Source organism: Saimiri boliviensis, chromosome 6, assembly GCF_048565385.1.
Source record: "Saimiri boliviensis isolate mSaiBol1 chromosome 6, mSaiBol1.pri, whole genome shotgun sequence".
NCBI classification, from domain to species: Eukaryota; Metazoa; Chordata; class Mammalia; order Primates; family Cebidae; genus Saimiri; species Saimiri boliviensis.
Window position 1 is genome coordinate 103,201,382 of NC_133454.1, and position 27,327 is coordinate 103,228,708.

The window sequence follows — 27,327 nt, forward strand, 5'->3', positions numbered from 1 at the left end:
CTCTCTATTTCCTGGATTTAAACATTGGTCTGCCTTGCTAGGGTGGGGAAGTTCTCCTGTATAATATCCTGAATAGTGTTTTCCAGTTTGGATTCATTCTCTCTGTCATATTCAGATACACCAATCAAGTGTGAATTAGATCTTTTCACATAATCCCCATTTCTTGGAGGCTTTGTTCATTTCTTTTCCCTCTTTTTTCTCTAATCTTGCCTTCTCGTTTTATTTCGTTGAGCTGATCTTCAGTCTCTGATATCCTTTCTTCTGCTTGATCGATTCAGCTCTTGAAACTTGGGTATGCTTCACAAAGTTCTCATGCTGTGTTTTTCAGCTCCATTAAGTCATTTATGTTCTTCTCCAAGTTGGTTATTCTAGTTAGCATTTCATCTAACCTTTTCACGAGGTTTTTAGTTTCTTTGCATTGGGTTAGAACATGTTCCTTTAGCTCAGAGAAGTGTGTTATTGCCCACCTTCTGAAGCCTGCTTCTGTCAGTTCATCAAATTCATTCTCCATCCTGTTTTGTTTCCTTGCTGGTGAGGAATTGTGATCCCTTGGAGAAGGAGAGGCATTCTGGTCTTTGATGGTTTCATCCTTTTTGTGCTGGTTTCTTCCCGTCTTCGTGGATTTATCTAACTTTGATCTTTGAAGTTGGTGATTTTGGATGGTGTCTCTGAGTGGACATTCTTTCTGTTGATTTGAACCTATTTCTTTCTGTTTTTTATTTTTCCTTCTAACAGTCAGGCCCTTCTGCTGTAAGACTGCTGGAGGTCCACTCTAGACCTTGCTTGCCTGGGAATCACCTGCGGAGGCTGCACTGCAGTGAGGATTGCTGCCTCATCTTTCCTCTCATAGCTTCTTCCCAGAAGGGTACCCGTCACATGTCAGCCAGAGCTCTCCTGTAGGAGGTGTTTTTTGGTTATTCAGGGATCAGGGAGCCAGCCGCTTGAGGAGGCGGTCTGTCCCTTGTCTGCCTGCAGAGACACTGCTGGGCTGCCTCGGACTCAGCCTGGCTGCTGTGTAGGCTTCTTCTGGCCTTTGTTTACACAGATGAGATGAGACCGTTTCTCAATGGCAGATGCCCTTCCCCCCACTGAGCTGGATTGTCCCAGGTTGAGCTTGAACTGATGTGCTGGCTGCGAAACTCTCAAGTGAGAGGGCTTCAGTTTGCTGGTCTTTGTGGGAGTGGGACCTGCCAAGCCATATTACCTGTCTCCCTGCTTTAGGCTGTCCCTCTTTCTGGGGAGTGGGTAGATCCGCCCCGCAGGTGTGCTCTAGGGGCTAGTCAACCTTCTGCCTAGATCTGTGCAGACAACTTGCGGTGCCAGGCCGGCTGGAGCCGTTGCTCAGATCTGTGTTGGTAACTCGCGGCACTTTTCAGCCTGGTGTCATTCACCTGGACTGTGGGTTGCAAAAGCCATGGGAGAAGTGCAGTATCTGAACCAGAGTGCTTAGGGGGTAAAGTTTCCAATCCTCAGGCCAGTTGCACTTCCCAGGTGGGGCAGCTACCCTGCCTTGGTTCACCCTCCTTGGGTTACACCCGCTGTCCAACCAGTCCCATTGAAATGTACCTGGGTTAGAAATGCGGAGATCACTCTCCTTATGCGTGTCTCTCACTGGGAACTGTGCTCCGGAGCTGTTCCTATTTGGCCATCTTGGTGGAAGTCCCCAGCTTTATGCACATTTTAATAGTTCTTGCAGTTAAGTGTAGGATTGTTATGATTTGGATTTGGAGATGCATCAGTAGTGCTATAAGTTTCCGTGTGTGTGTGTGTGTGTGTGTGTGTGTGTGAGAGTGTGTGTGTGAGAGAGAGTGTGTGTGTGTTTTCCTTAAGTGCACTTCGCTAAATTTAGTTCACTCAAGAATTTAGTTATCCAGTGCTTTATATGCTTTATAGACAAACATTATGGTTGTACATAGTAGTTTGCATTATTTTTTATGTATTTAATATTTTAATGCGCCTGTTTTAATTTATAAGGACTTATTTTACTAAGCAAAAAGTGCAAAAGATTTATAAAGCTATCTTCTAGTTATAATTAGCATTTCAACTAGAGGTAGTTTAGGAATTAAGTGAAACTGTTGCAGCCACAGTTATTGAGAGTCATTGTGGACTGGAGTTGGCCTTTGTTCTCCAGCGTCTTCCAAAATAAGTGTTTCATGATTAGGAGTTCGGAAACTCACTGTGGCTGTTTTTCCTCCTGTTTTTCAGTGAACGGTGCTTTTAGAGATAACCTGTTCTCTTATGCATTTGAAATATTCATTGTCAGTAATAAAAGTGGTTTTTTGTTTTGTTTTGCTTTTCCCAGGCAGAGCCTTGCTCTGTTGCCCAGGCTGGAGTGCAGTGATCTTGGCTCACTGCAACCTCTGCCTCCTGGGTTCCAATAATTCTCATGTCTCAGCCACCCAGGTAGCTGTGATTACAGTCATGTGCCACCATGGCTGGCTAATTTTTACATTTTTAATAGAGTGGGGTTTCATCCTGTTGGCCAGGCTGGTCTCAAACTCCTGGCTTAAGTGATTTGCCTACCTTGGCAAAAGTGGTTTTTTTAATACAGGAATTCTGCATGTTCAAGGTGGGGAAAACAGCTGTTAGGATATTTGATTAGACATATGAAGAGTGCTCACATGGATCTGATATGTCTGGTTTGCTATATTTGGATTTCTAAGTGAATATAGGCTATCAACAACCAGTAATTAACTGATGATCCGTATTTGTAAGGAACATGAGATATAAAGTTAGCACAACTTTGAGAGTTAAGCATGCAGATTCACAGCCTGTAATCAGTCTGGATTGTGGTTTTCTCATTGATGAAATGGGCATGTTTGACTGGGACTTTAGTTTGGGCTGTGTCGTTGTTGGGGTATTGGGTGTGGTAATTCTACTTTTCCAGGCTTCTTAGAATTTGGTGCCAGTTGAGAGAATAAGACAGATGGAGATCAAATGCTGTTGGTTACATTGGATTGGAGAATGTGACTTAGATATGTGGCCTTCTAAGGTTAGGCTTCTTAGTACAACTCTACTTTAGACTTTGAATTTTCTGCTTGAGAGGGAGACTGTGTGTGTACAAAGCAGACATATCCCTGGGCCATGATGGCAAGAGCACAGAGAGGTGGGCCTGTGGAGCTGCCTTTGAAAGGCAGGGCAACGTGTGCCTAGCACGTGGATGGAGGAGCTGAGGGGAAACGGCAGGTTGTCTATAATCGGGAAGTTCTTAAAATAAGGAAGAGACTGGGGCAGGTATGTATGCCTCTATTCTTTCTCCAGACCTTCAGAGAAGAGTGAAGGAAAAATGGAGAAATATAGAAACTTTGTCCTAAATACTTCAAAGAGGTGGACATACCTTTATTGTGAAGCTATAGGAAATCTCCATTTGAAAATGCAGTACAAGTTCTTCAGCTTCCCAGGAGAAATATTTATTCTCATTTAACATTAGTGCTAAATTTACTTGCTTTTAACCCTAAAAGATCAGTGGAGACAAAAGAAGCTCTGTTCTTCCACATTTGAATTATGCTAGCTATGCTGCAGTGTTTTGCTTGTTTGGGTCTGGAGAGTTGAATTATCTGAGGAGTGAGTAGGGTCTATGGAAAACTACAGGGGATGTATTTGTTACCATGGTATTTTATTGGTAAATTGTAATCTAAAAGCTGTGTTGCTCTAGAATGTGATCCTGGACGGTGGATTGAGAGGTGTAGCTGGACAAATATATAGTGTTTGCTTTTTCAATACCTAAGGAAAATGTAGTTATGTTTCACTGGGAGGTCATTCTGGTTTGAGGTCTACTTTTCTGGATCCCCAGTTGAATTGTGGTGTGCAACAAAATGTGAGGTTAATTTAACCACTTAAATTCCCTTGCCTCCTTACACTTGACAAGGCAGACTTTTCCTTTCACACTTATTAGTAGGAACCTTTGAATCTTGAATAATATAATACTAGAGGAAAATAAAAACAGCCAATTTCTTAAAGTCTGATCTTGATTATTCTGTTGTAGATCATCAGAACTTTACTTTTTTTGTTGTTGTTGTTTTCTTATTTGCCATTTTCTTTGGTGATTTTACCTGTCAATCTCGTTTTGCGGAGACAAAAGGGAAAGGAAGAGGTGAAACCTAAATCATTCCTAAATCAATTTTTCTTCTTCTTTTTTTGACTTGTAAGCACCTGGCTTGAAAACATGCACTGGGGTATTATGAAAACAGTTTCAGATATTCGGAAAAACACTTTTATGCAAAATCAAATTTTATGTTTCCATACTATTTACTGGAAACTTAGTTTACCAGTTAGGAATCTTTTAGACTTCGGAATACCTTCTTTTTCATATTGAATTTGACATTAATTTACTTGAACGTATATTGATGCCTCATGAGGTACATTATTTATTGTGGCTAATCTTTCCTTTTTTTCAATTTCAGGTGATCCCATTAAGATACTAATGCCATCACTGTCTCCCACAATGGAAGAAGGAAACATTGTGAAATGGCTGAAAAAGGAAGGTGAGGAAGTACCTTCCTAATGTCCCACGTGCTTTGCTCTTTGGTTATTTTGTTTTTCCTTCTATTTACCCTATTACACAGTATGTGATATAAATTGTGTTTCTTTGGTAGTTAATGTAAGTTTGGTTAAATAAAATTTTCCATGATAATATAGCAAAGGTTTTCTGGGTTCAGCCTATATCCTTACATAAGCACAGAATGGTAAAAAATATGTTAAAGCTTTTCCCTCAAGTGTAAATCCTTATACCTATACTAGCTTTTAGTTTCAACATAATTTTGACATTCTCCTTAATTTATAACTTTATCAGGATTGTGTGTGCCTGTGTGTTCCTGGAGGTAGACAAGTTCATTATAAATTTCATTGGAAAGAACAAATAAGTAGAGTATAAGGAAAACCCTCAAAAGCAGAGCAGCAGAAGAGAGTTATAGCCCTGCTAATTATTGAAACATAGTAATAAGCATCTTTAATTAAAACTGTGGGATTGTTAAGTCCCTACTATGGTGCTCGGAAAATAAGACTATGAATAAAAGAGGTGAGTACGTTGCAGTGCTCATAGTGAAGGACAGAAGAACAGTTAATGTGAAGGAAGCTGAAGAAAGGGACTTTTTGTTTTTCTGGCAGCTACTTTCTTTTCCTAACTCCTTTTTCCTTTGCCGTGTGTGGTGGTAGAGTCACCCCTCCAGGTATTCGCCACTGAATAGCCTCTTTTAGCATTCTATGTAGCTGTCTTTCTCTGTGCTTGACTCATTCTGTATCTGGTTAAACTATTGTGGAGGAAATAGGATGAATCTTCAGTACCTGTTTGGAATTGTTAGAAAGAAATACAGAGAATTTATAGGTGACCAGATGAGTTCCCCACAGCCATTATTATGCTTCACCTGGAGCAATGATAAATCAAGTGTTAAAAAGGGAAAGAAAGAAGGGAAGAGCAAGTGGAGAATGAATAACATGGCCTGGAGAGGACTTCTCTAATTCCAGAGACTAGCCCTAGCAAGGACTTCAGGGTATCCTAATGTGATTTAGTGGGGACAGATGTCACTTATACAAATTCTGGTATTGATTGGTCCAGTCTAATGCTTGTAAAATAGCATCAAAAGAGTTTAGGCAGCAGGCAGAACAGCAGAGTCTGGAAGGGCTGTGTTGTGATTCTAGGAGGTCTAGCCTTTCATATCATCACTTTTGCCACTAATGACAGGTGTGGGGATCAGGAATAAGTCCGACAAGTATTCACTTGAGAACCCTAGCCAAATGAGCTTGGGAGTTTGGGACAAGGTCTCGCTTCTTTGAGGGAGTCCAGGTTATAAGGAAAGGCAAGAAAAATTGCTGTGGGTTGAGCCATTATGGAGGTTAGGAGATATGGTGCAGTGAGGTTATCCAGATGAACATTACTGGTCCTTGATGGACCCAACCAAGTCTGATTGGACGTATCACTTAATTCTATTCCTCAGTGGGAAATACATCTGAGTTTGTTAATGTTTGCGCTTCCCATTATGACTAACATCGTAATTGGAATAGAAGTGCAGTGTTGTAAGTAGTCAATTAGTAAAGGTATCAGCAGAGGGGAGAGTAAGCCAAAAGCAGGGTACAGGACAAGAATCTAAGAAGACTGCAGATGAGGTTGTATTTGAACTGGTCCTTGTAGAATAAATGGGCTTTTTTAAAAAGTGAGAAAGAAGAGCATTTCAGGTAAAAAAACAACATGGGTAAAGTCTTGGAAGAAAGGTGTCACTGAAACAGCAGGTAGGTCTGGCTGCATTGAGGCCATAATGGCTGTAAGATCACATAGATTATGGGAAGGATCTTGAATGCCAATCTGCAGTTTATCAGTCCGTGAGGGTCTTTATCCTAAAGCCAAAATATATCCACATTGATGGTTTCTTAATAGGTAGTCATTTTTTTTTTAATTTTTTAATGTTTTTATTTGAGACAGTCTCACTCTGTCACCCATGCTGTAGTGCAGTGGTCTGATCTCACTCACTGCACCCTTTGCACCCTCCACCTTCCAGATTCACATGATTCTCATGCCTAAGCCTCCCAAGTAGCTGGGACTATAAGTGAGCACTACCACCCTTGGTTAATTTTTGTTATTTTTAGTAGAGATGGTGTTTCACCATGTTGGCCCAGGCTGGTCTTGAAATCCTGACTTCAAGTGATCAGCCCACCTTTGCCTCCCAAAGTGCTGGGATTGTAAGTGTGAACTGCCATGCCTGGCCAGGAAGTGGTTTCTACATTGCTTTTCTAAGCCCTTTTAGTAACATTGTATTGAAAGGAACAGACCCTAAGAGTAGTCTGGTATCAAGAGATAACAATAGGCAATTGAAAGTAGCCTCCTGGCCGGGAGCAGTGGCTCATACCTGTAATCCCAGCATTTTGGGAGACCGAGGCAAGCAGATCGTTTGAGGTCAGGAGTTTGAGACCAGTCTGGCCAACATGGTGAAACCCCATCTCTGCTAAAAATACAAAAATTAGCTTTGGTGGGCACCTGTAATTCCTGCTACTCGGGAGGCTGAGGCAGGAGACTTGCTTGAATCCAGGAGGCAGAGGTTGCAGTGAGCCAAGATCAGGCCGCTGCACTCCAGCCTGGGAGACAGAGTGAGACTATGTCTCAAAAAAAAAAAAAAAAAAGAGAGAGTAGCCTCCTTTGCCTGCTCCCACTTGAAAAGCCAACAGTAAGGACTCCTAATCAATGCAACCATCTAAACAGATGGGGTAAAGCTTCTGCTTACTATTGAACGTAATATTATAAGTAAATCTTTCAATGTTAAGTGTTGCTGGAATGCAGAGAAAGGAAATCACCAAGTGTCCCCACATTTGGAGTGGTGAATGAGAGTTTAGGCCATGAGCACCACTAGGCCTAAGCTGGAATGCTGGAGTTGCTGACTTTGTGTGTGTGTGTGTGTGGTGGTGGTGGGTGGAAGGAGCAAGAAAGGGAATCAAGAATTAGCTTAAGATGTGGTTGTGGTAAGATTTGAGATGCTTATTAGACATTCAAGGGAAGGTGTTCAATAGATAATTCATTATAGGATTTGAAGTTCAGGAGTGAAGTTTGGCTTTGAGACAGAAATTTGAGAGTCAGCAGCATATGGATGGAATGTAATGCCTTGTGATAACAGGCAAATTGATTTGTTTGACTTTGAACCTATGTGGAATAAGAATGCCTGCTTCCCTAAAGAGTCCTCCTGAGGCTCAAATTTATAGTACTTTAATTGGAAACCCACAGGTAGAAGTGAAGTTTGCCTGAGCTGATTGTCCCGGTGGGTTAACTGGTAGAAGCCATTATTCTGAAAGAATACAGCTTCTAATCCAAATCACACAGAATTTGCAGTTAAAGTCTTATTTATCAAAAGTCACAATCCCACATTTAATAATGTATGTGGAAGAAGTCTTTTAGGAGTGAAAGTCAGTAGACATAACAAGTAACAGGACTGGACCCCAAGAACTTCAGTTAATTGGAATTACAAAAGTCTAGGCAGATTTGAAAAGGATAAATAGAACTTCTAGTAATGAAAAATGCTGTCCCTAAAATTAAAAACCCCAAAACCTGAAGAGTGGGCTGAAGTGTGATTAGATAGGACTGAATGAAGAATTTGTAAATGGGAGGACAACTGGAGGAAATTAGGTTGCATGTAGCACATAGAGACGGCACTGGAAAATATGAAAGAGAAGTTGAGATATGAAGGGTAAAATGAAAATTATCCAATAATACAATAGGAATTTCAGAAGAAGAAGAAAAAGGAGGGAATGAGGAAGAAGTAATTTTCAAAGGAAAAAAATGGCAGAGAATTTTTTAGAATTTAAGAAAGATATGTATAATATAAATGAAAGAGCCAGTACTCTACTGGAAAGCATTTTGAGCAATTGGCTCTGCATGGCTGCTGCCATCTTTTAAAATAATTGTCAGTATCTAAGAAAGTTTTACCTTTATAGATAATGTAATCAACTGGAATCTATTTTTAGGTTTCTTTTCTCTAATGTATTATAGAGCTTTGGCTATTTCCATATTCAATATGATGGAGGGTGTTAGTGTCATTAAATAATGATTCAGACACAGCACAGTCTTTCAGGGATTATGTTTAAAAGATTAACTTTCTTCACATTTTGAGAATTTATAGGTAAGCAGATGAGGAGATTCTTGGGCTACATTTATCTTTCAGACTTCCAGCTCACTGGCAATATAGTAAGTTATCCATACCTATTAGAATATGGGCGGTAAGATAAAGAGCCAGGAGACATATGGTCTCATTATTCTGTTCTTTTTTTCTTTTGATTACAGTGTGCTATTTTCACGTGAGACAAGCCAGGGTCCCTGGAACATGTTTCCATGAATGTTGCTCTTAAAATTGTGTGTTCTGCCAACCGAAGGGAAATTTGTTTTTACCAAAACACAGTAAATAATTGAGAGCAATCTTAATCCTTGGTTCTTAGTAGTTCACTAGCTTCTTTTCTAAGCTCATCACCTTTGTGAGTTGTGATCTTTTGAGTGTAATTTGCTGTTGTTCATTAACACTTATATACTGTACACATGGCTGGTTCTTGGTATGTTTATGGTAACTTGGTTCCATCATTTTATATTAAAAACAAATTTATATTCTGACATGATAGTTTTCATATTTTTTTCTTTTGTTAACTATGTCTTTTGTTTGTATGATTTTAAAGATCTTTTTAAATGTGTGGTCACCATAAAACAATGAGTTTAGACCTTTATACATTAAGAAGATTGATATTCTTCATGAAAAATGATAGTATTGCATCTAATTATGAATCTAGTTTACGTCTAAGCAAAGACAAGGTATTAGAGAACATTCAATGGACAGCAGTTCAGTCTTAGAAACCATTAAGTTTTCTCAAAAATCTGAGACTAATTCATAGCTTCTTTTACTAATGCTATGTGTGGGTGTGAGTGTGGGTATGTCTGCTTTTTTGTTGTGTGTGTGTGTGATGTTTTGCACCAAGGAGACAAGGGTGCGATGAAAAGAACTCTGGCTCAGGAATCATGATTTTTCCTTTGGGATTCCTACTCTGCCACGAACTACCTGGGAGTGAGTTGAACTAGATGAAATTTAAGGTACAGAATATCCTGGATTAATAATTCTGTGGTAACTCACTTTCATTTTCTTAAGGCACCGAAATATGCAGCAGTATAGCATATAAATTATTTCCATCTTTGTTGAACTAATGAGTCTAAGAAAATAAGTTTTACAGTATGTTTTCGAATACTTCATTTCTGTCGGAGGATTGATGAAAACATTTCATCAAACTAATACAGAAAACATATGAAAGCGCTAGGTAACACCCACAATTTCAAAATCTTTTGAAAAGTGGAATGAGCTATTATTCTGCAATTTTATTACAAGTTTTTTATTTGGAGGGGGGATGTGCTTCAGATATTTTCAGTTTAAACTGGACCTAGTTTACTTTTTCATCAACCAAATGCTCAAATCTGTTAAATTAACAAAAAGGAAAAAAAAAATATTAGTTTCCCTTTCATAAGAGAATATTTGAGGTTATGAAAAACGTTGTTTTTTTTTCCTCAAAATATGTGAGATTTTTCTGGTCTGCCATGAAGCACTATAGAACAAAACCAGGCTGAGGTAATTCCATCAAGCACTTAGCCACACTCATAGTGCCCTAGAACACATGTAGTAAGCATGCTTAGGAGTGGTGCTTGCTGCTGCTGCTCTAGTATCGCTCAGATACTGTCATTCTTTGGGAGTACTCCTTATGTTGTGAGACAAGGGACTTTTCATATTACAGGTAGTTTTTGTGTAAGTCTTATAATATGTCTAATGTACTGTTACTGTATAAAATTCAGAAATGAAATTATTTTGAAGAAAGCCTTATCCCATGTCACTAGGTGCCACTAGGGAGTTATATGGGTCCCTGGGTTCTACTGTAGAACATATTTCCATTTCTGGAAATATGTATATGTTTGTGGTGCTGAAATGGAAAATTTTGAAAAGTGCATTTCACAAATAGCTTCCATTTTTTTGGTGTACATATGGTTTTAACAGCTTTATTGAGGTATAATGTACATCATAACGTTTACCTATTTTAAGTATTCAATGATTTTTAGTAAATATATAGAATTGTGCAACCATACTGCAATCCAGCTTTAGAACACATTTCTGTCACCCCAACAAAGATCCTGATGCCTGATTGCAGTCATTTGTTTCTCCCATCTCTAGCCCTAGACAATCTGGATCTGTTTTCTGCCTCTAAAGTTTTGTCTTTTGTCTACATTTCATATAAATAGAATCATGTAATATTTGGTCTTTTGTGACTAGGTTTTTTCAGATTTAGCATGATTAAGGTTTATCCATATTGTAGCATTTACTAGCTGTTTATTCCTTTTATTACTGAATTATATGTCATTATGCCTATTTACATTTATTGCTAAATATTTGTATTAGAATTTTAAAATTAGTAAATGGAATTATAGATAATAGTTTTATTTAGTAGAAGTTTCTGTGGTGATGGAAATGTTCTGCATTAAACTGTCGAATACAGTAGCTGCTAGACGTAATGCAAGAGGCCAGAGGGATGTTTGGCCGGTTGACATTGTCTGACAGGCCTCTTCTCGAACTACTACTAATCATCCCGTCAGCCTGTAGGGCAGTACCTCGACTGGCCTAGCAACCAGGTTGCCTCGCTTCTTGGGCCATGCAAATATTATCCTTCTTTGTGTGTGTGAAGTGAAAAGGGACAACAAACACTGACTAGGGGTCCCTCCTATGTTCCCATTCTGCTGTAGGTACTAATTGGATGGGATTGGCATTACCTGCTTGTTGTAAATGTACTCTTCTTCAATCAGATTAGGAACTTCTTGAAGCAGGTCTTATTTTATTACTGTTTTTACCACAGTGTCACACACAGTGCCATTCACATGGGGCAGCTAGTAAATATTTGTGGAGTAAACAGTTGAGTTATTTTTGTCTCTGATTATTGTTGTCATTGTGGTTCAACATAGCACTAAGAAGAGGAATTTTTCTTTAATGTTCATGTTGATCTGATAACCTGGTCTTACAGATTAAAACTAGCTCTTTCACTACTACCACCATGCATACCTTTTACATAAATACTTTTATTCTTAATTTTTGGCAAAACAAAATTATTTTGTGAAAGCCTGAGGACTTAATTCCATTAATAAAATAAATATCACTATTAACTGTGTTTGACCAAGACTATACTTAGTATCTAGAATTTAAAAAGAGAAAGGGAAGCTTCTGTATACTTCAGTCCTCAGCTCTGGCAGTTGCCCATCGGACAAAGGAACAGGACGATGATGCTGGTGTCAGTGCTGGGGAGCGGCCCCTGGGCAGGCCTCTGCCCCTCCTGGGGCTCACACTCTCGCTCCGGGCCCGTTCCACTTCTGCTGCTGACATGGACCACAAGAAGATGGTGCAGGAACACGCAAGGTTACCATATCTTTCTTCAGTCAGCTATGCACCTGACAGCTGAGAAACCAGCCGTCTGTCACCTCACGCTGTCCAGGAGCCTCTATCCTAGCTGCTCAGTGTTTTCTACTCTTCTCCGCTTTAAACTCTTATGTGGACAGAACCTTCTCTTTTTGTTGTTTTCATAGCCAGTGCTTAGTACAATGCCTTATATGTTAATGTTTGTTGAATGATTGGTAGAAATGACAGAATATGGAAAAAAAGTGTCTTGATTGTGGTAGAAATGACAGAATATGGAATAAATGTGTCTTCATTCTAAATGGTTGTATAGCTAAAATTTTATTTTTACCTGGAGATGTTGTAAAGTGTTACCTAAAGATGTATGTGAAGTGTTAACACTTCCAGCTGTGACTTTAAAAATATATATATCTATACATTTAAAATTTTCCTGAGAGTCAGAGAGATTAGGTAACTTAGTCAAGATCACTACTGTCAGAGCTTGGAATCAAACTCATGTCTGAATTAGGAGAGGTTCCTTGTAACTACTCTGCCAAGGAGTCTAAGTTATAGCACTAAATTTTTTATCACTGCTGAAATCAGTAGATTTGGAATATTCATGGCTTATTATTTGGTCTCAGTTTTCTTTTGGCATTTACATGATGTTTGATTATTGAAAAATAGAACTTCGTTTCCTTGATTAATTGAGGATAATGCTTCCATATGTAGTATTGCTGTGTTTTTAAAACTTTCCTGTGGCTTATTGGCAAAATTCACGCCATAGATAGATTTTTCTATATTTCTTTCCCCTGCCTCCCTCTCTTTTGTCCTCTTCTTTTTCTCTCTCTCTCTCCTGCTTTTCTCCTCTACCCTCTCCTTTGTCATTCTCATATATCTAACATGTATGTCTGTATTATGTGAATAGATAGAGGTATAGTATTTTTTAAGGCCATCTTTTTAAGTATTAGAAGCATGCTACAAATCAAATGTTAGAACCAAAAGAAATGTAAAGTACGGTTTGATGTATACCTCATGAGGAAATAAGGAGTTGTGAAATTATTATTTTTTTTCTAAAGCATTTTGATCTAAAATTCATTGTGTATGGTGCACTGGCCTGAAGCCCTGAGGAATGGGGATGGTAATATAAAACACTTAAGTGTCCTGTCCCTATTGTGAAGAAGCTCATAGTTTAGTAAATAGAGAAAATCAGAATTTTAAGAAGTAATTATCAGTAATGTAATATTTTATATGCAATTTGTGATTTTTAAGTTAATTAGACCTATAGGAATCCGGAATATGAACAAAATTATGTAGGTCATTACTCAGAGAAACTTATATGGCTGAAGTCAAATCTGTAGTTCTTAAAATGTGGTTGGAATTTGAATACTGATGAACACAGGTGATATAGCATCATTTTAATTTATCTATGGCTAGAATCTATTTTCTAGACATCTGAAAGGTATTTAATTGCTGGGTTGACTAGTTCTATAGTTTCTCCCATGATTATAGCAGAAACCTAGGAGGTATGGTTTTTTCCCTTTTGAAATACAATCTCTTTTAACCACTAAAACATCTGCCATTTAAAGAAGTATGTAAGATTGTATAATCTGACACTATAGCTTTCTCTATGACATGCAAAGGTCATTTTTGGTCTCTTCCTGCATATCTTACCATCTTAATCTCTCCTCACTTCTCTCATGCACTATTTGCAAGTTCCTCTGAAGCTTCCTGTTCTCTCTGCCTTCAGGGCTGTAAGTATATCACCTTCTACGTGGATCACTGGATCACTGGCCCTTTACAGATTGTCTCCTCCTAACCTCTTCAGGCTCAGATTAGGTGGTTATTTTATTCTAGGAAGCCTTTTCTCACGTACCAAAAACTGAATTAGATGCCGCTCCTGAACATTCCCAAAGCCTCCTGACTTTACCTTATCCTGCTCTATTTTCCAGTTTACTTGTCACTGGATACTAAGCAAACTTCCTGAGGTCAGGAATCTTAAATCTTTGTTGTTATTGCTGTCCATTGCTGTATCCTCAGTGCCCCAATATATTTTTAATAAATATTTGTTGACTAGGGACATCTCTTTGGGTTTAGACAAGGGACCTTTTAGGTGGTAAATAAATACCTAACATATAAATTTTTTTAAAAAATAACATATATTAGTGTCTCTAAATTATTTTCCCTGAAGATGTAACTATCAATTTGAACATCTTGGTACATAATGAAGTACTTTCTATACTGTGAATGTTCAGAGCATATTTGTTAATTTAGTGTTTTAGATTTTCTTTCATATTCTTTTATAATGCTTCCCTGTTAATATTGCTCTTCTAGCTATTTTTGGTATGTGAAGAGATGTATTTATATGTGACATCTTTTTTATCCCCTTATTTTTTATTCTGTTTTTATGTTAGGGCTATATCTTGTAAGCTACATTTACCTAGATTTTATTTTTGTATCCATTTTGATAATCTCCACTTTTAATGGGTGCTTTTAATCCATTTATTGTGATTACTGATGCATGTGGACTTATTTCTGCCCTTTTTTTGGTATGTTTCTGTTTTTATTCTCTGCTTTTTTCTTTCCATGTGCCTGTCTTCAGTTAGATAATCTCACCTTATTTTCTATTTTTCCTCGGCTTTTTTTTTTCCTGTAGATTATATATATTTTTTAATTTTAAATTAAATTTTGCCAATAAAGTTTAATCTTGTTATTCAGTATTTTCCTCCTATTATAGGCATTGTAGGTTTTGCCATACTTTTATAAGTAATGTGGTAAAAATAAAGTTCCCATCTTTACTTTTGCACCAACTGAATATGTCAAAATTATTAGCATGCTTTACCGTCTAAACATTTCCTTAACTATCTTATTATTTTTTAGAGTTTGAGTTTTATACTTTTTAACCCCTCAAACATTACTCTAAAAATAATTAGTGGTTAACATTTTAGTAATTTTCACAATAACTTGTTTCTCGTATTCCATGGGTTCCATCTGCATCCACTTTTCTTCTTAATGAACTGCATCTTGTAAGAGCTTTTTAGAGAGATCTTTAATAGGTGGTAAAATTTCTTAGCTTTATATATCTAAAGAATACTTCTCTTTCATTCTCAAATGATGGTTTGGCAGCATGTAAAATTTTAGACAGTTATTTTTCCTCAGCTTTTTGAAGATACTACTCCATTGTTTTCTGACCTTTATTGCAGCTGCTGAGAAGTGTGCTCTCAGTCTGTCATTCCATTGAGGTAGTCTGTTTTTTTCCCCTTTGACAGCTTTTAAAAAGATTATGTTTTTATCATTGATAGAATGCTGTTTCTTTACATTGTATCTAATATGGATTCATGTTTATGTAGTCTAATACTCTTTTCTCTGTTTAATTTTTTTTATCACAGTATAACTTGCATAAACTTGAGGCTCAATTAAATTTTATATACATGTATACCCACATTCCCACCACCTAGATCAAGATTTACGACATTCTTAGCAAGTTATACAGATCCTGTATGCCTCCTGCTAGTCAGTACACCTATCCTAAACTCATTCAGAACTCTTTCATAATGAGAGTATACATCTCCAGTTGGGAAATTCTCAGCCACTATTTCTTTATGTATTGCCTCTCCACCAGTGCCTCCAGCATCTCCCCTCAGAACTCCGTTAGCAAACATTGCAGCCTCAGTCTTTGTCACTTAACTGCTCTTTTCTGTTTATTTTTTTTAAATGTTTGTGTCTTTTTGTCTGCCTGTGTGAAATTCTGGGTCATTCCTTAGTGCTACCTTTCAGTTTACTAATTCATACTTTCACTATTCCTTGTCTAGAATATATTATTTTGTTGCTTTTTATTTCAATTACTTTTCGTTAAGACTACTTATTAGTTTTTTTCTTTCTACCTTATACTATTTTTTTTTTAAATTTCTTGTTCTTGTGATGAATCTTTTACTTTCATGTATGGTTTTGGACATCCTCAAGATACTTACTTTACAATCTTTGACAGATTGCACTAAATAAATTGCTTTTGAAATGAATTTTTGTTACAATTACTGATTTTGTGGCTTGCTTTCTTAGCATTTGATTTCTTCATGTGTTTTAGAACTTTGTTTTGCAACTTACTTTTAAGTGGAAAGTTTATGTTTTAATGTCTTCCCTCCTACACAGTCCTCCTTGCTCCCCTCCGCCTCCCAAGGAATTTTGCAATTGTTATTGGGGATATTGGCAGATAAAGTTCTGGAGCCAGAGGGTGGCTTGGCTTTGTTCCTGGTATTGAGGCAGTATTCTGGTCCCTACCTTCTTAGACCCATGGTTTCTGATTAAAATCATAGTCTCAGTCAATAGGTTTTGATTGAGCATTTTACCAGCCTCATATTATGAGAAGAACCCTGACTTAGTAGCTTCAAGTAGTGAATCTGATTTGAGTCCTCTGTACCCAACAGGCTACTTTTAGTTCCCTTTAATCCCCAAAGGAAACTGTTGTACCTCTTTCTCCCTCTTTACTCCAAACCTGCTTCTAGATCCAGAAGCTAGTAAGTCTGTAGCTTTAGGTCTTCCTCAATATTTTTGAGTTTCCAGATATATTCTGTTGCATAGAAGTTATCCGTATTTGACTTCATTTGTGTCTTTGATTTTCTCTTTTTATACTTTGTTCATTCAAACTGTATGCTGCCAACAGGTTTTTTTTTTAACTTGCCCTAAGATGTGAACCCAGAAGTACTGTTAATTGTAAAACTTTTCTTCAGGGAATAGTAGTCAAAATGTTTGAAAAAGTGAGGGGGATATGGAGTCTGGAATTGATTTGTTCAGAGGTGAATATCCATTTTTTACTATTGTCTCTAAAGTTGATTTTATTTTTGAGACATGCTCAATAATCTTTGTAATAGCTTTTTTATTATCACAAGTATAATTTATATTCATTATAGAGCTTTTGGAAACTACAGCAAAGCGCACACACACACACACACACACACACACACACACATATAATAAGAATTATTGTATTTTCACAACCCTAAAATAGCTATGGAATATTTTGGTATTTATTTATGTTTTATTTGTATATAGATAGTAGTATTTATGTTTTAAAAAACAAAACAAACTCAGTCTTGTTTTGTAGGTGAAGCAGTGAATGCTGGAGATGCATTATGTGAAATTGAGACTGACAAAGCTGTGGTTACCTTAGATGCAAGTGATGATGGAATCTTGGCCAAAATTGTGGTAAGTTTTTATTTTAGTTCTCTTCAACAGGATGAAAATTTCTTGAGTGTTAAAGTTCCTTATAGTAAACCTACCTTTTGTTTTTGCCTCTTTATTTTTAATGTGGATTGTCTACTACATAATACATTTTTAATTCAAGTGTTTAAAATGTTTTAGAGTTAAGGTCTAATAGACTATTTTTCTGTATTTTCTAAATCTTCTGTACTGTGTATTGTTTTTATAATTGACTATTAGAGCTTATGTGAAAAGTAAGTGAAATAAAATGCTTAGAGCTACATATGGTAAAAACATGACTATTTAGCATTATATGGCATATCCTCTGATTGAGCCAACCAGCATGTTTGTTTCTTAACTTCAAGAACATTTACTAGATAGTATGGTGGAGCAGCTAAGACTAAGACTGTGGACTCTGGAATCACCCCGCTGACTGATTCATATTATAGCTAAAAAGTTCTGCCAGTTATTAGTTATATAATGATTAGCAACCCCTGTGCCCTTTTTCTTCATGTTAAAGTAGAGATTATAATAATACCTACCTCATGGAACAGTAGGGAAGATTGAGAGAATACAAAAACTTACCCAGTTGTTACCCAATTGCTCAATAATTGTTGCTTTTCCCATTATTACAATTGTTTCCTTAGCTTTTGGTGACAATTAGCCCCCAAGTCAGTCTGTACGTTTGCCTAATAATTTGTATTGGTTGGTTGCAACTGGATAGTAAGTATCCATTTGTGCCTCTCCAGTTTGATTTGTACAGACAAGCTGCCTGTCCCTTAGCATTCCCCTGTGGATGTGCTTTTAGTCCTGAGGCATCAGCTTACCTCTGTTTTGAGCTTAGATATAACGACTTTCTTTGTATATTCTATTCAAATACTATACTTCAGAATGCTATACTCTAATTAGGTGCAAATGTGAAGACAGTTTTTTTTTGTTTTTCTTACAGAAAATTCTCTTTTCGTTTTTTTTCTAGCCACTTGTGTTTTTAACTTCTGATGTGTCAAACTTCCTTTACTTGTCATCTCTAATATTAGATACTAGATAGAACATTCCAGGTTGAAACATATTGATGGTATAGTTAACTTTCTTGTAGGAAATACGAATCAAAGGCTAAAATTTCTGTACATTTGTAACTGGGAAAATAGAAATATTCATACTAAAAATATTTTCTTGACTAATTTATGCAGGATATTGAAAAAGATTGCTTGAATTACATGTAATAATCCCAGCTACATTTTATGATGCTGCTTTTGGCAAGCTGTGGTGTTGGCCCCAATTCTGGATTGTTTGGCTGTGGAAATCTTCCAGAATTGATAGCATTTTCCATTTAGCTGCTTAGTAATGCATTTCAAATTGCTAACCATGTCAGTGGGTAAGCAGTGCCAATTCATCTGCCCCCTAAGCTCTGAAAAAGGTTGGGAGTGTGATTGGATATGGTTGATAGCAGCTTTAGTAGCATAGCTATTTTCTTGCCAAAGAAAAGATTGTACGTGTATTTTAGGCCTTTGTGGCTTTATTATTATTCCACATGCTTTTTGGATAATATTTGAGAGGCTGTTCACAACACGATGTTGCAGTTTTATGGGGGAAAAACTAGTAAATTGTTATACCAAAAAAAAAAAAAAAATTCAATCATTATATACTTAAAGATCAGTTCATCACAGTTTATTCTGAAAGGTAGTATTTAGCAAATCAGACAGTAACTGTTTTAAATTATAATAAAGTAGAATCTTAGGATGACATATTTGGAGGGTTTATTAGACGTTCTCTGATTTGACTTCCAGTATATTTGGGGTTGCTATATAATCTGGCTTACCAACTAGGATATTTGTGAGGGTGAAAAGGGTATAAAGATGTTAAAATAATTTATACTTATTTAATTTTTGAAATGTAATTATTGACTAGCAATATGTTTATTGATAAATTTTTTGATAGACTGTTATGCAAAACAATTTTCAGTAATAAAACTTTTTCTAAAAACTAATATCCATGGGTGTTAAAGCAAATTTTTTTGAAAAAACTTTTTTTAATTGATCATCTGGAGATTAAAAACAGCAGAATAATGATTCTCGGTGCTGTTCACATTATTCAATTGGTTTCTTTACTGTATCTCACTCAAATACTGTGTCACTGGTATTTTTCTAAATAATATATTTTTAAGTATTGTATTTGCTAGATTCCCCTTCCCCACTCTTATTTTTTCATTTAGTTGCCCACAGTCCCATTCAAAGTTGCATTTTAATGATTTGAAAGTTTATGTTTGAAATTTGAAGTTGTGGAGCCTTCAATTGATTCTTCTCTTTAAACCATGATATTTTTAATTGAGAAAATACCCTCTCAAAGCTCAGAACCGATTCTGTTAAATGGAAGATATTCTCAACTCTGATTTTTTCATATTGGAATAGTTATGACACATTGTGAGGAAAGATAGTTTATGTTCCCCATGAATCAAAAGCTAAATTAGTATATCCACTTTATATCTTTTTAACTTGTTTTTTAAAAATACTAGCACCATCTTGAGGAGCTGCATGATAATTTTGATCTGTTGGATATAATTTACAGATTTGGTAAATTACAGATTTGGTAGTGATTATATTGTTACATTGGATACCATCTGTGATGTCCGACTACATTTAAATCCTCCCCCTGCTACATATTAGTCTTGTGATCTTGAGCAAGTTATATAACCTCTTCGTGCCTCAATTTTCTCATTTATAAATTGGAATAAAATAGTATTTACCTTAGAAGGTTCTTAGGATTAAATGAGTTAATGCTGTGCTAGAGCAGTGCCTGGCACTTGAAAGCCAGGCAGCAGTTATTCAAGGGCTTAGTGAATGTTTCTTCTTCCCCTCTGCATTTTAGCTTATCAATAGTTTTCATTTTCATTATTTCTTATATACTTTCTTATAAACCAAAGTTCATTGTGTGTATAAGATAAGCAGTATACATTGAAGAATAAAAGCAGTTCAAAACTGTATAGTGGTTCAAACCATGATGGAAAATCATTGTGTTGAACCAGGTCAGTCAGTCATGTGACTCAGGTCATCTCCACTAACTGCTGCACATGCTCTGTCAGTAGTCGCTTGGTAGCTTTCAAACTGCTCTATTTTAAAGAATAAAAATACTTAAATAATTACTGAATGTACAGATTTTAAAATATCAGAATTAAAACAGACAATATTTTCTTGTACTTTTAATGGAGTGAACCCCCTTAATTTCTCTGTTGGACATACTGCTGAAAATGTTTTGCATCTCATATTCTTGTATACATGGATGAGCTTAGGTGAGTTGTTTGTAGGATATTTGCAGGTGATTCATTGGATAAGCTGTGAGAATGTCTCTAGAACAGAGGCCTCACACTAGTGACCTGGGCTCGAGGGTTGGAATTCAGTCTCTGTGTGAGTATTATGAAGAAATAGTTTTTCACAGGCCCTAGTACCCACTATCATATATGTTGATGTTTGCCTTTTAGTGCTGCTAGCCACCTGCTGGGCCTTTAGGCATGAATTTCTAACTCATACCAAGGGAACAGTCCCCTGTAGTTTAATCTGCATCCTTGTTGAATGTATTGTTTTAGAAAATCTGTAATTTGAAGGAAAAACACCACCACAGCAATAACAACAACAATAATAATACCTTTAACAATGAAACTGAAAATGAAAACAAGTTACTAGCTACCAGACACTATTCTAAGGGTCTTACATGTAACTCATTTATTCCTCATAACATCAGCATAAAATAGCTACTACTATTATTTGCATTTTACAGCTCAGAAAACAGGCATGGTGAAATAAGGAAACTTTACTAACATCACATAACTAGTAAGTGGTGGAGCCAGCGTTGAAAGTCAGGAAGTCTGTACACAACTGGGAGGGAAGGCTAATATTTGAAATGATGGACTCGACATTCAGTATTTCAGCATTGATGAGCTCTAAGTTAATAGAGCCACGTGTAAAAACCCTACATTTAATATTAAGAAATCATTGGCACAAGAGTAAGAGAGGGCTTTGATCAAGCAAGCCAGGTGCATAGGAAAACTCTGGCATTTGAGGTGTCCTTAGCTTCCAATGCTTTGGTAGATCAGAGTGTATCCATGGTGCTAACTCAGAAGGGAAGGAACAGTAACAAAGGTCTGCTTGGTCTCTAAATACAGTTTTGCAAAGAGTATTATTTACTTTTTAGTTACTACGCCTAAAAGATCTCTGTTTGCACTAAGGGAATAGAAAAAGTTGAAGAAATTATCTTAAATTCATAAGCGATTTTAATGACTTTAAATGGAATTATAATCAGCCATATTTTATCTTTTGTTATATATTCAAGTTGTATGGTAGTATGTCACGTGTCATTGTCCATTGTATTTTGGTTTCATGCTTCATGGTGGCACTCTTTTAAATTAAAAAAAAATGTGAATAGTTAAAAATAAATTTTATTTGATATTTAGATACTGGTAAAAATTGAAATGATAAATGCTGTGTATTGCCTACTTGTGAAGGTCTCAATGTTATGTTGGTAGAGTACATATGGAATCATTTATATGGTTTATAGCAAATGAAACAGAAGATGTGGTGTCAGTTTCAGATTTAGTACAGTTGTCTGACTCAGATTTTAGAAATCTATTGATATTTTTAATGTAAAACTTTCTTTGAATGCTTTACATTTGACGGATGTTCTTTGGATATTGATCCTCTTTCTGATTCAGTTTTGAAAGGAATTAACATCAAGTGGACTTTTTGTCACTTAATGCTTTCTAGATAAATTTTTAAAGAAAATTTGTCATTTTACTTTGATTTTTGAGTTAGCAATTCATAAGCAGATAATTAAACACTTTTGGATGAAAAATATTTGTCCAATTATAATCTTAACTCATTTTTTTGACATAGTAAAGAAAATGATCTTTGCAGAAATAAATTTTTTTAGTATGTGGCAAACAACTAAGCAACTAAATTTTTCTTGGATTGCTTAATATTTTTCCATAGCTTATAATTCATTAAACATTTCTATTCAGTTTTCTATACTAATTTCTTATATATATTTTTTTCTTTATCAAAGCATTGCTCCTTTTCTTCCTCATTAGTAATTAGTAAACTTAGCTTCCTAAACCCCTTATGCCTTATTAACGATAATGAACATACCCGTGAGCATTGAAATTAATGTTACTCTGAAATGTCAAACTTACTCTAGAAGTTATGCTTTTCCTTATAATTACTATATTAGTAAATGTCCTGCAGCTTATCATTTTATTGTTCATTAAATATATCTAATGAATCTTATTTGGAGTAATTGAAAGAGAATAATAGAGAATTTGAAGGGAATGACATTTTTTTCAGTAGTGAACTTATAAAATATTGTTATCCAAAGTTTTCTAGAGAATTCTTTTTAATAAGTAAATTAGAATCATCACCCTTTTTTGTATATATAAATTAATGCTGCTGAAATACTTAAAATATACTTATCTTTACGTTTAAAAACATTATCTTCGATCTTATTTAAGTGTTTAATTGGCATTATCTGTGCAAAATAAAAAGATTTTGTTAACTGAGACACCACTGTGTTTCTGATATACTTACAAAAAACTCATGAGGTTTTATTTTATTTTTCAGGTTTTGTAAATAGGTATACAGGGAAATAATTAAATGTAAAGAAGTGAACTAAACATTAACCAGAATAAACAGTTCCATCTATACATTGGAATGTTTATTTTTTCAGACTAAGTTTACTGAAAAGATTTTTGCTTTAAGTAAATTTTAGTAGATTGGACTAAGTTGAGGGACTTAATCCCTTCTGAGCATTTGGAACTCTGAAGCCATTGCATAGAAACTATCTGGGAAAGACAAGTGGTTAAGATACATAGCCACAGTCTTCTGTTTTGGATTTGTATTGACATCAGAAAGGAAGATGATAATGATGGATCTTATATATTTGAAGGCTGTCAGAAAGAGGATACTTGCTAGATTTATCTTTTATTTCAGAAGGTAGCATTACTAACTGGGAAGAGGAAAATGGTGATAGAAGGTGTAAGTGGGAGAAAGCGGGGAGGGTGACAGGTCGAAGTCAGAGGCAAATGGTCTTGGAAGCAGCTTTTAGCTCAGATGAAGATATCTTAATGGCAGAATGACCCAACAAAGGAATAAACTACTTACTGCAGTCATGGGGCTTTCCTTCTCTACAGTTATTTCTTTTTAAAATATAGGTTGAAGAAGGAACAAAAAATATACGGCTAGGTTCACTAATTGGTTTGATAGTAGAAGAAGGAGAAGATTGGAAACACGTTGAAATTCCCAAAGATGTAGGTCCTCCACCACCAGCTTCAAAACCTTCAGAGCCTCGCCCCTCCCCAGAACCACAGATTGCCATCCCTGTCAAGAAGGAACACACACCCGGGACACAACAGTGAGTATATTTATTCAAAGGCTGATGTAAAAAAAAAAAATGGTTATGGCAGTTCTTACAGGATTTGCACATCTTTGTATATGACATAGGAAGTTGCTGTTCTCAGCATACTCAGATCTTAGAGTTTTTTTTTAACTGTCATTGTTCATTTAGTAAATAAATAGTTATTAAATATCTCCTAGGTTCCAGGTACTCCGAAAGCCCTGCTTGCACAATGGAAAACCAAACAATGTGCAGGGTGTGTCCATGTTGAGCTTGAATTAGGTTTTAAAACTCTAGAATGGAATTCAGTATCCCAAACTTCATATTCTGTTCCCATTTATGGAATTCTGACTACTGTTACAGGAATTCCAAGCTCAAATGTCTATCTGATATAAAATAGAATTCGTGTTTTAGCATGCATTCGTTTTCAAACTAGTCTACATTATGAGTTTCTGGCACAGACTAGAGCTCCGTTTTGTCTGATTGTTTTGTAACAAAACAGTTACTTAATACATATCATTTCACTTTAGTTTTGCATTACTTTAGTGGATGAGCTCTATAAATTCTAACATTTCATTTATTTATTTTGGTATTCTATATAATTGTACATTACTTTATGAGAAAAGATCTTCATAAAGTAGATCTCTTCAGTTTAAAGTATTTTTTCCTTTTACTTATGATTGTCAGTTCTTGTCAGAAAAGAGTTCACAGTGCTTTTTGAAATACTGAGTTTTAAGTTTCCTGTGCAAAGTGTTTCTGACTCTGTTGCCTTGACTCTCCTTCACTGTCTTCTCTTTCATTTAGCCTAAAAATTGGAAGACAGTCTCGCTGATGTTTTCTAACTAATGATCTTCTCCCCTTGCAAAGATAATAATAGTGTATACTCTAATTAAGATTAGTAACCATCAGAGACTCACATGAATCTGAGGCCCCACTGTGTAGGTTAAAAACCTACTGACCTGTGAAGTCTGCATACTGTTGGGACCACACTGTGGTTGAAAAAAATTTTGTTTTTGGTTGGTTGCTTACTAATCTTATATAAAAATCTAAAATTTCAATTTCTCTTGAAAAATCTAAATATTTAATAACACTGGGCCCATATCAGAGTTATTTAATACTTCCTGAGATGCAGCAAGTTCCACAGTTGTTTCTGTTTCTTACCTTTAAATTTCTAGACCCAGCCTGTTTTAATTTGTACTAATCTGGTTTATTTTCTTTATGTAGTCATTTGCTACTTTGCTTAAAGGAGAGAAACTGTTAGTCATGTCATTTGGGGTATATATATATATGGGGGGGAGAGCGAGAGCGAGAGAATTCAACCTCAGCAATACAACCCAATTAAAAAACAGGCAAAGGACTTCAATAGCATTTCTCCCAAGAAGATAAATAGATGACCAGTAGGCACATGAAAAAGATGTTCACTGTCACTAACCATTAGTGAAATGAAAATCAAAACCACAATGAGACCCCCCTCCATACTATTCAGGATGGCTCTTATCAAAACAATCAAACAAAAACCAAACCACACCCAGAATGTAACATGTGTTGGCAAGAATATGGAGAAATTGGAACCCTTGTGGTTGCCTAGCAGAAGTGTAAAATGGTGAAGCTACTGTGGAAAATACTATGACAGTTTCTCAGAAAATTAGAATTAACCGTATCATCTAGCATAAAATGATAGCATGTATATCCACTTTCGGATGCATACATACACACATATATATGCAAAATAACTGAAAGCAAAGACTGGGAGGAGGTATTTGTACATCTCTTTTCATAGCAACATTATTTGTACTAGTAAAATAGTGGGAACAACTCATAAGTCCACAATGCTATGAAATGTGATTCAGCTTTTTAAGAAGGAAATTCTGATAAATGCTGCATAGATGAACCTTGAGAATATTATGCTGAGTAAAATAAGCCAGTCACAAAAAGACAAATACTGTATGATTCTATTATTTGAGGTACCTAGAGTAGTCAGATTGATAGAATGGTTACCAAGGGTTGGGAGGAGGGAGGAATAGAGAGTTACTGTTTAATAGATACAGAGCTTCAATCTGGGAGGATGAAAAGTTCTGGAGATAGATGGTGGTGATGGCTGCACAACGGTGTGATCGTACTAAATGCCACTCAATGATAATACCTGAAAATGCTTAAAATGGTAAATTTTATGTATCATTTGCCACAATACAAAATATATGAAGAAACGGTAGAACAAAGTATGTGAAGAAACAATTGATGTATGTGATGAGGAGCCATGTGAAAGTAATTAGTTGAAATAGAAGCTCTTTCCTCCAATGAATATGTATTCTTATTAAAACAATATTTAGAAATAGTAACTAAATTTTTATGAAAATCTTTTAAGAATAAAATAAACCAAATTGGTACAGATGATTTGACTGTGACCATTTGCAGAAGTCATTTTAGGTTTATTATAAGATTTTTTAAAAATTATTTGCAAAACTGTAGACATTTAGATCTGTTTGAATCAAGTGATAGTGTTAATTGGTTCTATTAACCTTTTTATTTTTTTCTTAGGTTCCGTTTAAGTCCAGCTGCCCGCAATATTCTGGAAAAACACTCACTGGATGCTAGCCAGGGCACAGCCACTGGTCCTCGGGGGATATTCACTAAAGAGTATGTGTTTGCTTTTTGTAATAACCAATTCCATTATTTATTATGATCTTGTTTTTTTTGAAGAATATAAAAAGAGCTTATTCAGTCTTAAGATTTGAAAGGAGGTACACTATTCTTTTGTACTTTTAATTGCTTTTATTATTATAAATTGTATTCTGCAGAGGAGTTGTTTTGTGAATAATTATAGCATGACTGAAGAACAGCTCTAATTTGATAACTAAGCAAGATCCTCAGAAGTGGTAATAAATGCAGAAAATTAGAGTGCAGAACAGTGAAACTTCTTACAGCATTAAGTGTATATGAAATCATCATGCAATATTTACATTTCTAAAATGAGAAAATGAGGAAATATATTTTTTAAAAAGATTTTTCACGATATTCCATTTGAATTTTATTCACATGTACTGTTACAAAGCAATCTCCATATACAGTTTGGTCTCTTTTTAGATTTTCTTTTCTATTTCATTGATCCATCTGTCCATGAGTTAGTAGTATACTTTTTAGTACCACACTTTTAATTAGAAATGTTTATTGTATGCTTTAAAATCTGATAGAGATAGCCTTGCTCTTTTTTTTATTATTAATTAGTTTTCTTAGTTCACTCTTATTTTGTTATTTTTCAAAATGAATTTTAAGCAGTTCATCTACCTCCATGGGTAAGAGTGAGGAGTATTTTTATGAGATTGTATCACAATTAAATTAACTTAATGAGAATGACATCTTTATGGTGACGGGTCTTTCTATTCAGCACCACTGATGTGTCTTTCCATTAATTTAAATTTTTGTGTCTTTCAAAATAGATGGCCCCTTTTGTGTTGAAACTTAGTCTAGTAGAGTAGACAAAGATTAATCAAATAGGCTTATGAACTAACGTAAAATTTCAGTAGTGCTATGTGCTACATTTCTATTGGCAGTAATAGTAAATATTTCAAATGAGTTTCTGTTTCAAAGCAATGTACTCATTCCATGTTTATCTAATATTAATAGAAAATAATAATATTGGCCAGAATTTGTATAAGTTGAGAGGGAGCAATGGTTATGAAATTATAGATGGTAGTGCTGGGCCAGGCAACTTTTTCTTTATTCCACTGGGTTATTTTATTCTTCATGAAAGCATTGGCTTACTGTTCGGTGTTTATTTTATCAAAAGCAGTATATAGCTTTAATTCTTAGATATCCTCATTTATCTGTATTACACTCTTACTGATTTGTTAGCCAAGTATGAGTATGTGGTTCTATCACACAC

General features: G+C 35.6%; 1 protein-coding gene across 1 annotated transcript in view; it reads left to right on the forward strand.

Annotated features, from left to right (window-relative positions):
* PDHX (pyruvate dehydrogenase complex component X) overlaps positions 1 to 27,327 on the forward strand; it is a 75,203-nt gene that overhangs the window by 15,882 nt on the left and 31,994 nt on the right. Inside the window, exons 2-5 of the mRNA XM_003919984.4 lie at positions 4,404 to 4,484; positions 16,975 to 17,075; positions 23,263 to 23,462; positions 25,983 to 26,081. Coding sequence (XP_003920033.2) covers positions 4,404 to 4,484; positions 16,975 to 17,075; positions 23,263 to 23,462; positions 25,983 to 26,081 — 481 coding nt within the window. The remainder of the gene's footprint in view (positions 1 to 4,403; positions 4,485 to 16,974; positions 17,076 to 23,262; positions 23,463 to 25,982; positions 26,082 to 27,327) is intronic.